Here is a 17,443-nt window from a genome sequence, read left to right as displayed (position 1 = left end):
AGCCCTTTCTGTGTCTCCGTCTCCACGTCTCTGTCTCTTCTGCCTGTCTGAATGAATGTGTCGTCTTTAATTTCTTGGTTGTTGGACTTTTATACAGCTCAATTTTATGGTGGTTCTGGGTGATAGTTGTTTGGTTATTCAGTAGTAATCTTTTTTTCTTAAATTATATTATATTAATTATTCTATTACAGTTTTCCTAATTTTCTCCCGTTTCTTTTCCCTCCACCTTGCACCTCCAACCCTCCAGCATCCCCCCTTAGTTCATGTCCATAGGTTGTACATATAAGTTCTGTTTCTTGTACCTCAGCTCGTCTATTTAATTCCTACCAATTATGCTTCTTCTTCTCTGTACCTTCCGCCACCCGCCACTGAAAACCCTCCTAGTGATCTCCATTTCTCTGATTCTGTTTCTGTTGTAGTTGTTTGTTTAGTTTTTGTTTTCGCTATTTTTCTTTCTCTTATTTTTTAGGTTCATTTGTTGATAGTTGTGAGTTTGTTGTCATTTTACTGTTCATATTTTTGTCTTCATTTTCTTAGGTAAGTCCCTTTAACATTACATATAATAAGGGCTTGGTGATGATGAACTCCTTTAACTTGACCTTATCTGGGAAGCACTTTATTTGTGCTTTCATTCTAAGTTACAGCTTTGCTGGATAGAGTAATCCTGGGTGTAGGTCCTTGCCTTTCATGACTTCAAATACTTCTTTCCAGTCCCTTCTCGCCTGCAAGGTTTGCTGGTAGTCTTATGGGCACTCCTTTGTAGATAACTCTTTCCTTCTATTTTACTGCTTTTAAGATTGTCTCTTTGTCTTTAATCTTGGGTAACTTAATGATGTGTGCCTTGGTGTGTTCCTCCTTGAATCCAACTTCTTTTGGACTCTCTGAGCTTCCTGGACTTCTTGAAAGTCTATTTCCTTTGCCAGATTGGGAAAATTATCCTTCATTATTTTTTCAAATAATTTTTTAATTACTTGCTCTTCCTCTTATCCTTCTGATATCCCTATAATTTGGTTGTTAGAACATTTAAAGATGACCTGGAGGTTCCTAAGCCTCTTCATATTTTCTGGATTCTTGTTTCTTCATTCTGTTTCAGTTGAATGTTTAATTTTTCCTTTTTTTCCAAATCGTTGCTTTGAGTCCTAGTTTTCTTTTTGTCACTCTTGGTTCCTGAATATTTTGCTTTATTTCATTTTGGGTATCTTTCATTTATTTGGTCTTTCATTTTTTGACCAAGCTGCATCAGTTCTGTGAGCATTTTGATTAACAGGGCTTTAATTTCTCCATCAGATAAGTTGGCCATGTCCTTCTTGCTTAGCTCTCTTTCTGAGGTTTTGCTGTTCTTCTATTTTGGCCCCATTTCTTGACTCAGGGCCCCTGATAAGGGGGTGGGGCCTTTGGTATTCACCCAGGCAGGGCAGACCTCCTTGCTGTGTTGCGGTGCTGTCTGTAGGGGAGGAACAAGAGAGGGAACAGTGCAGCTCTCCCGCTCATCTCTAGCCCACTTTCTAATAAACTCTTGTGTGAGAGAACTCTTATTCTCTCACCTTGTGTGAGACTAGGTGTTTCTCCCACTGTGGCAACTGCCATAGTTCAAAGCCACCTCTGAGTCTCAGTTTCCCTTTAAGTCACCCCCTCCCATGCAGCCTGCCTCTGCACTGTAGCCAGCCCTGCCCCTACAGTTCGCTGCCTCAGCAAGGTTTCTCTGCATTTGCCGCCTTACCGATCTGGTTGTTCTGTTTGACTATTTCTTTAATTCTGTTGTTGCTGGAGTTCCAAGCAGTTTGATTTTCTGGCACTTTGGTTGTTTATTGATTTTAGGTTGGTTGTTTTTCTCATTTTGGTTGTGCAAGGAAGTGAAGGGTTTCTACCTACCTCTCAATCTTGGCCAGAACTCTGTTGAAATCTTTTGCTCTGGTTGTACAAGGAGGCAAGCCATGTTTGCACACTATTGTCTCTGCCCCTCTCTTTCTTGACTCCTTCATCTTTTAAAAATTTTTTGCTTAGATCAATAGAATATGGTATAAGTCTTTTATGGTAAAGACTTCTTACAAAGTCTTTTTCTTCTTCTGGATGAGAAATGAAGTTTTGATGAGCTTTTGGCTTCCTTTTTCTGGAAACCTGATAAAAGTTTCCATTAACTACCTTGGTGTGGTAAAGGCGACCTCTGATTGGTGATTGCATCTGGACTTGAAAAACTGTTAATGTCTGACAAGCAGCTGTGGCTGTGGTGCTTTAACAAGAACTACTACAACTGGGAGGCAAGAGGCTGGTCAGGCAGGTGAGTGCTTATAACCAGCCTCTGTGGGTGTCTTTCATGGCCTTGAGCTGACAACTGGGAAACCCGCAAGTAAAGATCTTGCTCAACTGTGCAGACTGCTGCTCCCAAGGACAAAGCAGCTGCTGTCTTGCTGGCAGGTTGGATTTCCTGATTTACATCCTTTGAAGTAAACTTGATACCAGGTCCCCTGTGAGGGTCTTGAGCATTTGGATGTTTAGCTGGACCGTAGATCCATCTGTATCCTTGTTGGGATTTTTAAATATGTGATCAGGATAAAAATAAATAAGGAAAGAGTAGCAGTCAGCTTCTTTCGGCTTCCCATTCCTCTGCCAAGAGGCTACAAATTTCAATTTATGCATGTGTTTATTCTGGTATTTACTTCTGTGTTTCTAAATAAATCATTTATGACATTTATTGCATGTTATTATGAAAGATGAGAGATTTTCCTTCTCTGCCACTTTGACTCTCCGTGTTTCCATCCTCCAAGTTAATCAATAGCCAATATCACATAATTTCCATATGTAAGAATTGTTCACTGTGTAACCAAGTTGGCACTCTGATTAAATTTCCTCTCTTACACAATTTCTTTTGTTTCTGGAGCTAATTGCTTTGAATTTTTAAAGATTTGTTTTATTTTCTCTGTACATACCTTTACTTTCTCCAGTACACTTTCCACATTCTGTATCAGATTTGTCAGAGTATTTCCCAAATGTTCATAAATATAATACCAATTATTAATTACTATTTTTGTGGAAATTGATGTCCTACACATCTACATTTGATATGATCTACTTTCTGCTTGTCTTTTCACAGTATTCTGGGACTTTCCTTGGGTTCTGTCTGGTTTTTTTTTTTATGTTATTTTAAAAATGTTATTGTTGCCATTAATACAGATGTCTGTTCATTGTTTTATTGAATTTCCTGGGTTTTACTGGAGCACATTGAAATATAGCTTTATATGAATGGAAGTGAAGACTTTGAACGTCTCAGAATTTTTTTAACTTTCACATTTGATTTTTTTGTTTATTTGAATATAGATTTCTACACTCTAAGATAATCACCTTGATATAGGAGTTATAACTTTTATCTAATAGGATTTAATGTTATTGTTAGTTACTTTATAACAATGAAGACATTATCTTAAGTCATTTCTTAATGATATTTGTAGGTTTAGTTTGTTTGTAATCATACATGAATGCTGCTGTTTGGCAGTGCATAGGTTGAACTCTCTTGTTGGCAGATAAGAACCGTGTTTTTCATGCGTTTTTGTACTTTTTGTACCAGGCTACCCTTTCAAGGACATGTGTACGGAAAACAGCTTTGGAAGCCAGGAGGTATCTCTCCCTCCATAGCCGTGAGCAGGTTTACTGTCTGTGTAAGAGACTTGCATTCTGTAAGCGCAGATTTCTTCTGTGTGCACCATTGTCCCCAGCCCTCTTCACTCCACCTTGTGAGAACTTTAGCTTGAGGAACAAGTGCGTAGGAGAATGATATCCTGACTAATGCTGTTGCTGTAATAAGCTGTCCTTTGACTCAGACCCGGCCATCTTATTTCTACTTCTAGCATCCAGGGAACCATAGCAGGCCGACCTAGGAGCTTCCAGGTGGTAAAATGTTAGACCCTTTGCAGCCCTTGACATCTCTTCTTTTCCTCTTTGTCAATTCCCTCAACCAGTAACCAATAATGTTTTCTTCCTCCTGGCATTGACTTGATTGTATACAGCATTTGGTGGTTAATATTTTTAAATGTGTTTTCTTATTCCAAAGGCATTTTTACAGTGAAATTGCTCTGTGTACAGAGAAGCACAACAAATAATGAGGTTTTATGGAAGTTTCTAATAAGTATTGGCTTGGCTAAAAAGTCCGTTTAGTTTTTTTCTGTAAAATGAAACACATTTTTCATTTTCACCAGGAAGTTTATTGATTTGCATATTTTGAGTATATTGGCTATTTTCTAGGTGGTATAATGTTGGTTGTTCTCATTTAACACCTCGATTTGATAGCTATCACTTTCAGCTGGTCTACCTGATTGTGGAGCATTGTCCAGGGAAAAATCTCCAGCATGGAACTTGCAAACCACTTTGGATATGATTGGTCACAGCACCTTCTTCGTACACCGCACAGATCCTCTTTTGCATTTCAGTTGCATTTTTACTTTTCTTGAAATATAAAGCATAATATAGTAAAATGTTAATTTTCTTCCATGTTAGTATTAAAATGAGTACATAAAAATTCATCAGTGTTGATATATATATTTTTTACTGCATGGTGATATCACAGCTGTTAAAATACAATGTAACAAAATTGTTTTGAATGAAGACAACTAAGTGCTACTAGAGCCATCTTACTGGCAAAAAACAGATGAACTTTTTGGCCAATCCTATGTAAAGTAGGGCATATTCTTGAGTGACATTTCATTTGCTTTTATGTATCATTACATTTATTTCACATGGCATCTTTTGGAGTACCAGCATACTCTCCTGATCTAAGTTTGTACCACATGTTGTAACATAAGTTTTACAAAATACTGCCTTTGTTGAAGGGAGGATTCAAAGGTGGGTGTTGACCATGTCTCTGTTTTCGCCTTCCCCTTACTTGGTCCTTCACTAACAGAAGTAAACAGAAGTGGTTCTTTTTAACTGAGATCTTAATGTCTTTGCTCATAACTTTAAATAGTCAATTGGCTCCCAGTAACTTTATGTGAAATTTCATAGGATGAAGGATTTGAGTCAAAGATTTTACTTACTGCATACTCATTTTGTCAAGCTGTGTTTGTGGGACTGAGGAACTGACAAACATGATTTTGCAGATTTGATAGTCATTAAGGATTATAATGGTCTATACTTATAATAAGTATAATATAATTATATTAATATTTTATATTAATATAACATTGTAGTAACATACAATTACTTGCTAAAATATACAAGAAAAAGTGATGTAAAATGGTAAGAAAGGTAACATTAACTGGAAGTTTTAATGTTTTCCTATTACTATGGTATCTTGTTCACCTCTTGGGTGCTAACTCAGGAGACTGTGGCTTTAAATATACAGCTTTTCATATACAGATACCCATCTTATGATTAAAGGTCATCTTTCCTAGGGAAAGACCAATAATAACATGATCATAGTGCCTCTTGGACTCCACTTTTGCCCAGTTTTCTTCCACATTATAGAAAGAAATCTAACACAGAGTGCACTTCCCTTTCTGTCGCACTGTCTAGGATGAGGATGGGGCAGAAGACAGCAGTCGTGTTGAACCTGTGGGACATGCCGACAGCAGTTTGGAGAACACACCTCCCTTCTCTCTGGAGTAAGTTACTGACGGCTTTAGCACAGTGTGTCATGTACATGCAGCATTACTGACAGCAGCAAGTGTTCCAGGACATACGGCATGTGTGGATTGTTTGTGCTGAGTTAAAAACATGGCTTGCATTGGCTTGTTTTTCAGAGAGCACCTTTCATCTATTGTGTTAATTATGTAATGTAAAAAGAAGAGCATGGAAATCTACATGTCCCTGTTCTGTTTCATGCCTTTCCAAATACTATTATGTTATAATACAAAATAGCATTTGATTGAAAATATTTGTCATGTTCACAACACTGCAACTGTTTTAAGATTGTATGTCAGTATTTTGGTCATTAGTTCACTCTCTAAATTTGCTAAATTAAAAAAAAATGTATGCATGCTCATTTTACCTGAAAAAATAGTTGGTATTATGTAAACATTAGCCATTTTAGTGTATATATTTTGATTTGAAAAAATAGAATTTCAAGATACTTGAAAAATTATAGCCCATAGGTTTGGGCTCATTTTACCTGAAAAAATAGTTGGTATTATGTAAACATTAGCCATTTTAGTGTATATATTTTGATTTGAAAAAATAGAATTTCAAGATATTTGAAAAATTATAGCCCATAGGTTTGGGACCTTGAACATGGTTTTAAGTATAAAAGCATAAAGTAAGACTTTATTATCAAAACTGTACATTTGTCTTAAATATTGGCATTTTTAAATTGGAGGAGTTCTCAGGGAGGGCAGTATTCTCAATTTTATCTTTGACTTTGGGTAGAAGTTAAGGGAGCTAGATACTAATATTTGAACTGTTAATGCTGTCTTCTTTTGGTCTTCCAAGGGAAGGCTCTAAGAACTTCGTCAGTGAGACCAGGTGCTGGAATCAGATTATGTTTGGATACAGAGTAACCAGTGTTGTCTAATGTTTTCGTATAAGAAATATTTGCCATGGCATAGTTCAAAAGAAAGAATGTATCATAAATATAATTATTAAAGTAACCAGACTATTCAGTTGACAATATAGTCATTAAAAATATGTAAATGGTATTAATAGTATCTAAATTAGAATGTTATAAAATTCTACAAAAATATTTAAAAAATACATTTAAATACCATTACTTTAGTATGGCAAAATTTTTATTTTGTCTTATTAGTTTATGTGATTAAATCTGTGCACATATTTCCAATTTTGTTTTGAATTGTGGGTATTGCTGTCTTTAATTTTCTTTAGTCCTTCTGTAACTGGGACAGTCATAGTACATAGGATAACCTCAGGTTTTTATTTAGCAAGTTGAAGAATTGGCATTTTCCATTATATAAAAACTATATTGTGACCTTTGTCAAATTCATTGCTAATCACTTATGGTTGCCTGGGTTGCTTAAACTAAATATTTAATTAAAATACTATTTCCAAATATTGATTGTTGGGTAGATACCACTTACATTTCTGTGCAGCACACACAAATCTACAGAAAAGTGAAATCTTATTTAGTGGTTTAGAATACTTACACTCTCTGATTTACACCAATTTTTATTAACCCTGGGCTTATTACATTAATAGTAAAGTACTTTAGTTATATAATAGAAGTAACTTCATTTTACTCTATATAAATAGGTTCATAACTTTAAAGTTCATTTGCAAACACTTTTATGAAAATGATTTGGTTTTTAGTGGAAATCTATTGGCTTTGAGAAAGGAATTTCATAACCTGTGCATGCAGTGGTTTAAGAAATGGTGACTTTACATTTTGTGGACGGTGGGAAGTCAGGATGGCTGGGCCATGTCTGCACCGTCACCTGTCTAGAGGGGCAAAACTTTGGCCTTATTGGATTATTGGAAGGGTCAATGATGTGACGTATTTAGTAGCTCTTTGTAAATTGTAACATACTCTGTAACTGCAACACTTTTATACAATTAATCTTCATTGTCCTTGAAGTAGATATTGAGATGGAAAAATTTCAGTGGAAGTGTAGAGATTTGACTTGCAAAATGTGTGCTTGTATCACACAGAAGAGTGTGGTCTGAGAGAAATGTTCTGTGTCATGTTTAATGTAGCTATTTCTGGTGATTGCTCTCCCCCCATGCCATCAGACTAGTGTTCAGGTATGTAGTGTTTACTGTTGCCTTCATCACCATGCTTATATTCCAGAATGTATATGTACATGCATGTGTGCTTGGTGGGGATTTTGTTTTGTTTTATTTTGTTGTGTGTCTGTTGTATTTTTGTTTTGTTCTGTCTCGGTTTGGTTTGTTTACAGTCCATGTTCATGCTCCCTCATTCATCATTGTCTCACAGTGACATGGTAAAGCTCGTTCACGTCCCCAACGACGGAGGGCCTCTGGGAATCCATGTAGTGCCTTTCAGTGCTCGAGGCGGCAGGTAACGTATTGCGGAGGTTTTTAAATTGAATCATAATGTGGAGTGTTTTATCTTCATTTAAGCTCAGATACAGAGTGCTGTTGATTTAGCATATGCTTAATGGAAACATTTTCATTTGGGGGAAATGCCACTTCATTCATACATATACATCATAATCAGAGAAAGCACTTAACACTGATGAAGAAATCGAGCATTCAAATTATACTAATAATTTTATTGTTCATTACATCCTCGCAGACATTTTACTTCGATGTTTGAGTTAGAACTCCAGTTGAATTTGCAAAGTTAAGGGAGAGAGATTAAAGCAATTTTCTGGAAAAAAGTTATCTGGATGTCATATGTAATGATTCATTTAGAATTATTTTCTTGTTCAGGTCTTTAATTTTATAAGATGTTTATGATTACGTTTGACATTTTAAAAAGTTGGACAAGCTATAGATTTATTTCCTACCCTGTGGCCTGTAGCTCCTTCCCTTCAGTCTCTGCATTCAAAATGTCAGTGTTTTGTATTGTTGGTTAGTATGACTTGATTACTTTATAGACCATACATCCTTAAAACTTTAAATGATCTGTTAGTTTTTGTCATTCTGATGCTTTTCTTCTGTGAAAGAATCAGGTTTTGTTTTAATATTTAATACACTGAAAGACACATTATGAATCCGCTTCGCAGTGAGTGGGCCGAGGCTTCTGCTGCAGATGGCGACCTGTGCCTCAGCGTCCCCAGCGTGTCAGCTGTGCGCAGTTAGCTTGTTGGAATTTATCACGTCTTCTTTACCCATCCTTGTTTACCCATCTAATGGCTATGTGGTGAAACATATTTGTGAACTGTATGGCTTTATATTTTGAATGTTTTTATTTTACTGTTATCACTTTATTAACCTTTTTATTTTAACTTTATTTACACTGGGAGGGGGGATGCTGAAAAGAAAACTTGCTTTAGAGCAGGGACTGAGAATTTAGAATGGTTTGTACTCTGGCCCAGCAATCATAAGCACCATGTTTTGTGAAAGGCAGATGCACTATTAATGACAAGCGTGTGATTCAATTATCTGTTTAGATTTTTAGATGGGTATTTGAATAAGTGTCCTCCCTTCTTGGTGTGTCTTCCTACCTGTGGCCAAGTGCACACTCCACCTCTTCAGTAAAGCATGTACTTTTTGGGGGTCTGGATGCTGAAACTTTGATACACCTAGAACTCAGCTGGACTGCAAGGTTTGGATGTTGCTGTTGTATAACAACACGTGAAATTCACCTTGAATTTGGAGGTGATGTTGTATTTATGGAGTTGTAGCTGCTTTCACTTCCCTTCTCTTCTTTTTAAAATTTTAAACTCTGTTGAAGCATTGAAATTTCTTCAAAGAACTTTCACTTAAACAAACTTAGTTGTTTTCAGAATGCCTCTTGACTTTATTTCCTTTAAAAATATAATTAAAAAGTACAATAAAGATTAAATTAAAAATTTCAAAAAATAAAAAACAGACATTTAAATGCTCTCAAAAGTTAAATCTTTTTTTTTCTTATATGTTAAGTAGAAAAATAAGATAAAATGGGTGGATTAGTAGATGAAGATTAATGCATAGATAAAGATTAATGTCTTTAACTGCCTGTGGACTACAGGCAGAATATATAACTCATCACAATGAGACTTAATTTTTTATGTACCCACTTTGAACTAGAACTAGTATTTCCATGACAAACATGTTATTTTCTGTATCACACATTTCCTACATCACTGTGAACATTATTGGGATAAAATAAATCGATGAAAAGCCTTAAGCCAAAGGGGATAAGATAGAACAATAAACCTACTCTAAATTGACTCAGTAAAAGCATTTCACAAAATCCACCAGAGTTACTGGTTACCATGATGTTTACTTTGACATACAGAACACACGTAAGTAGACAAGTGTCCCTTTGCAGAACTAGAAATTACTTTCCAGCCAAGTCATTTTTAATTCCTGTTGATCTGACACTCAATGAAGACAATCTCGAGCAGCTTTCCTCTGTAAGGAAAAAGTGATTAATAAAGTCAGATTCTTTATTAACTCTTGGTAGGGATCACCCATTTTCATATTGGGAAACAGAGCTAATTTTTTCCCAACGCCTGTGTTGCATTTTTAACCTTCCACATGGCTTTGGTAGGTGATGGTTCTTCAGAGGTAGGTTGACAGTGGGAGAGAAGCCCATGCCGGCTGCTCAGAACCATAGACGCTATGGAACCAGAGGTGCTAATCTTCAGGAGCTAGAAGCCACCTTCTCCCTTGTCCTTGGAAACGGCTACAAGTGGGTGCTTCTCATCCAGTTAGATGCCTTCCCTAGCATTTAGCCTGTGGCAATGCCTTTGTTAGGTGCTAGGAAACAAAGATGAACAGGACTTAGTCTTTGTCCAGGGACTTGCAGTCAAGGTGGAGTGATAGCCAAGAAATCACGCTGTAATTATGTCATAAATGTTGATACAGTTATAGAATAGCTACTCTGTGAGCTGATGAAGTGTTGTGAGAATTAGGTAACTGAAGCCGGCTAGTGGGGGAAGAGGAGCTTAAATGTGATGATAACTTAGAAAGGGAACTATATCCACTCCATGGTGGCTGCAAGCACAAGTTAGGCACTGCATCATAGCAGAAAGTAAAATTTAGTGGAACTTATGAAGAAATTTCACATGTATCTTAGTGGGAATACAAAAATACATATTTGTGAGATGTAATTGAAATTTCCAAGAATAACTTTCCTTTTACAAAATTCCAATCCTACTTGGGCCATCTCAATTTTGGTGATATTACTAACTGAATAATTACAGGCATATAGCAGGTCCTTGGATAACATTGTTTCATTCAACATTGTTTAGTTATAATGTTGATGAGATACGGTGGGGAACTTAACACATATTTGTATCAGTTAGCCTGTGGTGAAATTGGGTGTGTTATACATTGTTTTCAACATAGTTCCAGGAACTTGCTAATGATATTAAGTGAGAACTTACGGTATACCTCTTTTTGTTGAACTTTGTTTTATTGAGCTTTGTGGATACTGTCTTTCTTACAAATTGAAGGTAAGACCCTCCACCCACAAAAATGTTATGACTTGCTGAAGGCTCAGATGAATGTTAGCATTTATAATGGTAAAGTATTTTTAATTAATGTATGTACATTTTAAGAAATAATGGCATTGCACACTTACTAGACTGCATACAGTTCAGTGAAAACATAACTTTCATATGGGAAACACAAATTTGTGTGACTTACTTTCTATTAGGGTATTCACTTTATTGCATTGATTGTAGTTGACCCTGCAGTATATCTGACGTCTGCCTACAGTTTTGTAAGAGTAACACATATGTCAATGTTGCTTTCTGGTTTAGATTTTAAAGTCAGCAAATCTTAGGAAAATGCGGATAGGAATTATGTATCATAAATAAAGAAACACAATGCAGAACATCTTGAATATCAAATATAACTCAGGAAAATAGGAAAATGTGAAGTCAGTGGTAGAGAAAATTTTAAAACCACTTAGGTCTAATTATGAGCTGAGGTATAATGAAGGTTTTTTTGGTAAAGTATTTGCTGGACCTACTTAAAAAGGCTGTTTTTTAGAGTAAGTTGGGTGTTGTACCTTGAGTGGGGGGGCATCAGTGATGATTGGTAGGTGGTTACTCACCCCAACCACTTCTTCAAATCTGCAGAAATGGAGACAAATAGATAAATAGAAAGAATGCATTGTCTTCCCTTTGATGAGATTTCTCTTCAGCCAGCATCTTGTATGTTACTAAAAAAAAAAAGTGTATTTGTTCCTATCCAGAACTCTTTATTCATTTTTATTACCTTGAAATCAAATTTCACTTCGTACATACAATTTCATTTCATTTTGATTAAATGTCCAACATAACTTTCTTATTTAAATCACAAGTGTTACTACTTTCAGAAAGTAAATAATGCCATTTCCTAGAGAAGAAACTCCATGGATTTTATATTTTTGATAATGGGTTGCCAAAAAGTTTGTTCAGTTGTTTCTGTAATATGGCTCTAGTAGTGCTTAGTTGCCCTCAGTATAATTTGAAACAACTTTGTTACATTGTATTGTGATAGCTGTCATATCAGCACACATTTAAAAAACATCAAAATTGGTGAATTTTTGTGTAGCCATTTTAATATTGAAGATGGAGGAAAATAAGCAACATTTTCAGAATATTTTGCTTTATTATTTCAAGAAAGGTAAAAACACAACTGAAATGAAAGAAAAAAGTATTTATACAGTCCACGGAGAAGGTTCTTTGACCAATAGAACATGTCAAAAGTGGCTTGGGAAGTTTTGTGCTGGAGATTTCTTGCTGGATGATCAAACTGAGATGTTAATTGAGAGAAATCATTGTTATACTATGTGGGAGATAGCCTTCATACTCCCAAATCATACTAAATCTTTACCCCTATGAAAACACGTATGGCTGAAGCACATTATTCTTTTAAAAAAAAAAATAATATTATTCATTTATCTTTGGAGGGGAAGGGAAGGAGAGAAGGAGAGAAATATCAATGTATGGTTGCCTTTTGTGCATCCCCTGCTGGGAGTTGGCCTGCAGGGAACTGGCCTGCAACCCAGGCATGTGCCCTGACTGGGAATCAAACCACGATCCTGTGGTTCGCAGGCCCGCGCTCAGTCCACTGAGCTACACCAGCCAGGGCTTAAAGCACATTATTCTTAAAGTATAGTCAGCTTCTCTTGGTCTTACCTATAATGGACATTTCCATTTATATATTCTTCTTTAAAGTTAAACCTTTGCCCTGTACTTTTTCTGTGCAGATAGTAATTGTAGGTTTATTTTATTAAGCAAGTTTTAAAAGATCTAGGATTTACCAGCACCATTCTTGATCTAGTCACACTCTGTCAGGGGTGAGCAAACTCTCTCTAAGGGTAAGGTGGGCAATGTTTCTGGCAGTGTGGGCTGCCCAGTTTTTATTGCAAGTGCTAAATCCTGTCCTTGTAGCATGAAGCCAACCACAGACAACGTGTGACCAAATGAGTGTGGCTTTGTTTCAATAAAGCTTCATTTATAAAAATAGTGGTAGGCCTAATTTTGGCTGATGAGCTGTATTTTGCCAGCTCCACTTTAGAGAATTAAACAAATAAAAATGTCTGCCATCATGGAGATTACATTCTAGTATTATTCATATCTAAAATTTCCTCCCTTTTTTTGTATTCATATTAATGGGTATCGGGAAAGAGCCCCAAACTTTATATCCACTTACTGGTTGATAAGAAAGTCTCTTTATTGTAGCCACATTTTATTTCCCACCAGCACACCCCCCTAATTCTGAAGAGTTCCCAGGAGGAAAGGAAGTAGAAAAACAACTTTATTTAACATTTTCTGTTTAGTAATATATACTCACAGAACTCTTTTTCCTAATGTCCGATTGCAAGTTATGAGATTCAAGGAAAATCTAAAGTCTTTAAGTTGGAGCTAGCCCTCAGTAAGGGGGGTATATGCATACATATGGTCTGTGAGTTTAGCCACCTGCCAGCACATGCGGGCACATGTCTTATTAATTACTTCTCAACTTACCTTTTATGGATATACATAATTTGATTTGTCTGATTAATTTTTATCCTGAATGATTTTTTCAGCCATTTATCTTCAATTTGGTAGGTTAAAAGTCAACACCAAACTTTTAAAATTTCTGTATTAAATTGATTTTTCATGACTTTTCTCCCTTGATTGATTTTCTTCCATTACTGACTATAAATTCCATCATCCTAGCTGAGAAAAATTACATACCTGAAAGAATATTGTATAATATTCAAGATTTGAGTTGAAATAAAAGCAGCCTCATTAGAAAATAGGTATTTATATTATCAGATTAATATAGAAAATAATTGAAATATACCTGTTTGCTCCCGGCATCAGATGCATATGTTGAATAATTTTCCTCTCAAAAAAAACTAAAGTTTTTGTAAAGTTTTTAACTAGCCTGTCTGCTAAAGTAGGTAGTAAAATAAATATCTTTGGAAAGTCTTAAGAAGCCCATACTCATTCACTTAATTATTGAGTCAATATCTGAACTTGGCGTCCCCTCCTAAGATTTCAGATGCTCATAATTATTCTTAGTTATAACTCTTAGCTCACCTAACCTACATTTTATTAGCTTTTGTTCTCTATATAGCATATCACATGTTCCCTTTTTCCAGAATTTCTAGTTAGGAAATATATTACTTCTCTATGTCAGTCAGTCAGTTAATCACATGCTAAGGTTTCATGTTACTGGCAGAGGGATTGCTAAGAATAGTTCACATTTTGAGGCCAGAGATACCTTTGGACGGAGCCGGGCTCTGTCTTTTTAGTAAGTGTGGCCTGGGCAAGTTAGCCTCACGCATCCTCAGTGTTCACGTATGAGAGATAAGAGACTCCTCTCACTTTGTGTGGTTTGAACAAGAACGTACATATGATTATAAAATATATATAAAACACATTTAGCATAGTACTTGGCAGTGGCAGCTAGTAAGAATGGTATTTTTCTTATTCGCAGCCAAACATCAGTCTTCTTCCGTCACCATATATTTGACACGTCTATCAGATATATCATAGAACTGTACACTTGAAACCTTTATAATCTTTTTTTGTGCCAATTTAAATAGTTTATTTAAGACATCGCATTTTCCACATTACAATACAGTGCTTATAAAATGCATTATTTCCCTGTGCACATAGTCCATGTCCAAGTATCAAGAATGCTGTTGTATTATACAGTAGCTCAACTTTTAAAACTGCCATGGAATTTGCTACAAATTTGGATCCTTCAATATTTTATGTGGAACAGTGCTAAATCTATGCAAGAGGTTGGCTTAATCAACCTCTTCAATGGTGGGCCCAGAGGAGGCACCCCCAGATGGAGGGGCTCCACCCCCAGGGAAGCCCCCAGGCATTCCTCCTGGCATGCCACCTGCACTCTGGTACAGCTTGGTGATGATTGGGTTGCAGACTTTTTCCAGCTCTTTCTGCTGATGTTCAAATTCTTCCTTTTCTGCAGTCTGATTCTTATCAAGCCAGTTGATGATTTCATTGCACTTGTCAAGGATCTTCTGTTTGTCCCCATCATTGATCTTGCCTTGAAGTTTTTCATCTTCAACAGTTGCTTTCATGTTGAATGCATAGGATTCAAGTGAGTTCTTGGAAGACACCTTGTCCCACTGTTTCTCATCTTGCGCTTTGTACTTCTCAGCCTCCTGGACCATGCGCTCAATGTCTTCCTTGCTCAGACGACCTTTGTCGTTGGCGATAGTGATCTTGTTCTCTTTTCCCGTACCCTTATCCACAGCAGACACATTCAGGATGCCATTGGCATCGATGTCAAAAGTGACTTCAATCTGAGGAACACCACTAGGTGCAGGAGGTATGCCTGGGAGTTCAAACTTGCCGAGCAGGTTGTTATCCTTTGTCATGGTGTGCTCACCTTCATAAACCTGGATGAGCACCCCGGGCTGGTTGTCTGAGTAGGTGGTGAAGGTCTGCGTCTGCTTGGTGAGAATGGCGGTGTTGCGCTTGATGAGGACTATCATGACCCCGCCCGCAGTCTCAGTGCTGAGGGAAAGAGGGGTGACGTCCAGCAGCAGCAAGTCTTGAACATTTTCAGATTTGTCTCTGGAGAGGATGGCTGCCTGGACAGCTGCACCATAAGCAACAGCCTCATCAGGGTTGATGCTTTTATTCAGCTCCTTCCCACTGAAGAAATCCTGTAGGAGTTTCTGAATCTTGGGGATACGGGTAGAGCCCCCCACCAGGACAATATCATGGATCTGGGACTTGTCGAGCTTGGCACCCTGAAGAGCTTTCTCTACGAGGTCCAGGGTGTCACGGAAAAGGTCAGCATTCATTCTTCAAATTGGGCGCGGGTGATTGAGGTGTAGAAGTCAATTCCTTCATAGAGTGAGTCAGTCTTAATACTGGCCTGGGTGCTGGAAGAGAGAGTGGTGCACTTAGCTTGTTCATAAGCAGTATGAAGGCGACAAACAGCTCTCTTTTTCTCACTGATGTCCTTCTTGTGCTTGCACTTGAACTCTGCAATGAAATGGTTGACCATTCGGGTGTCAAAGTCTCCTCCACCCAAGTGTGTATCACCAGCTGTAGATTTTACCTCAAAGATTCCATCTTCAATTCTAAGAATTGACACATCGAAAGTGCCACCTCCCAAGTCAAAGATCAGCACATTTCTTTCAGCTCTAACCTTGTCTAAGCCATAAGCAATAGTGGCAGAAGTTGGCTCATTGATGATTCTAAGTACATTGAGACCAGCAATAGTTCCAGCATCTTTGATAGCCTGACACTGAGAATCATTGAAATAAGCAGGTACTGTGACGATAACATTGGTAACAGTCTTCCCAAGGTAAGCTTCCGTGATTTCCTTCGTCTTTGTCAAAACCATAGATGACACCTCTTCTGGATAGAAGCTTTTTGTCTCTCCCTTGTATTCTACTTGGACCTTGGGCCTGCCAGCATCATTCACGACCATGAAAGGCCAATGCTTCATACCAGATTGGACAACAGCATCATCGAATCTACGTCCAATCAAGCATTTGGCATCAAACACTGTGTTGGTGGGATTCATTGTGACCTGATTCTTTGCAGCATCACTGATCAATTGTTCGGTATCGGTAAAGGTGACATAGCTTGGGTTGGTTTGGTTTCCCTGATCGCTGGCGATTAGTTCCACTTTTCCATGCTGGAAGAAACCCACACAAGAGTAGGTGGTGGCAAGATCAATGCCAACTGCAGGTCCTTTAGACATGGTTGCTTAGTATGCACAGGCCCGCAGAGACTCAAAACAGGACAGCTCCCCCTGTGTTCAGTCTGAAACCTTTATAATCTTATTCTCCATTATCACCCCAGTAAATTTAATTTAAAAAGAAAAAATGATTTTCATCTTTCCTTTATCTTCCTGAATGTACCTTAAAATCTGCTCCTTACTGCTTTGCAGCCTGGTTGTCTATGTAGGTTCTAATCAGTGTATTCAATAGCAGAAAATTATCAGTTTTCCCTTCTATTCATGACTTTGATATGAGGTTTTACTGTTACATCATAAATTTAAGGATTCTAGTACATATTTGCTTAGTTAGTTGGACGCATATGTTTAGTAAATAATACATCCAATTTGGATTTTATGGTACTAGGTCAGGTGTTAAGAAAAGCTGTACTTGGGGTTTGTATGTTTCATTTCACAGTAAAGTTTTAAAATTTAATATTACCTTTAAAAGGAAGACATACGCTCTTGACCTTTGAGCACTCAATTTTAACTTATTTGCCCACTTTAGTAAAAAACCATTTATCTTTACTCAGTCAGTTGTCTTTTGTCTGAAAGCTTTCACCTGTACACCTCAGCTGCAGATTTGTTTGTCCCAATAAAGGACCATAATAAATGAACATGTTCTGAAAAGAAAAGTTTGTTTTGCTTCTTTAAATCTAGTAGTATGATGCCTGTCATTTCTGCCTTAATCTAAAGAAATTTT

General features: G+C 37.0%; 2 protein-coding genes across 23 annotated transcripts in view; one reads left to right on the top strand and one right to left on the bottom strand.

Moving 5' to 3' along the window:
- PARD3 (par-3 family cell polarity regulator) overlaps positions 1-17,443 on the top strand; it is a 723,671-nt gene that overhangs the window by 374,503 nt on the left and 331,725 nt on the right. For all 22 annotated transcript variants that reach the window (XM_037039898.1, XM_037039905.1, XM_037039903.1 and 19 more), the window contains 2 exons: positions 5,503-5,591; positions 7,871-7,954. In XM_037039898.1, coding sequence (XP_036895793.1) covers positions 5,503-5,591; positions 7,871-7,954 — 173 coding nt within the window. The remainder of the gene's footprint in view (positions 1-5,502; positions 5,592-7,870; positions 7,955-17,443) is intronic.
- Positions 767-16,786, bottom strand: LOC118982727 (heat shock cognate 71 kDa protein-like). The gene is made up of 2 exons (XM_037039908.1): positions 15,948-16,786; positions 767-777 (listed from the first exon to the last, which is right to left on the bottom strand). Coding segments are annotated over exons 1-2 (780 nt in total). The 5' UTR covers positions 16,726-16,786; the 3' UTR covers positions 767-775.

Source organism: Sturnira hondurensis, unplaced genomic scaffold (genome assembly GCF_014824575.4).
Source record: "Sturnira hondurensis isolate 20B ecotype Veracruz unplaced genomic scaffold, ASM1482457v3 Scaffold0025598, whole genome shotgun sequence".
NCBI classification, from domain to species: domain Eukaryota; kingdom Metazoa; phylum Chordata; class Mammalia; order Chiroptera; family Phyllostomidae; genus Sturnira; species Sturnira hondurensis.
This window is presented reverse-complemented; position numbering and strand designations above follow the sequence as displayed.

Excerpts from the sequence above, each read along its gene's own strand:
- LOC118982727 (XM_037039908.1), bottom strand. The coding sequence starts at position 16,725 with ATGTCTAAAGGACCTGCAGTTGGCATTGATCTTGCCACCACCTACTCT.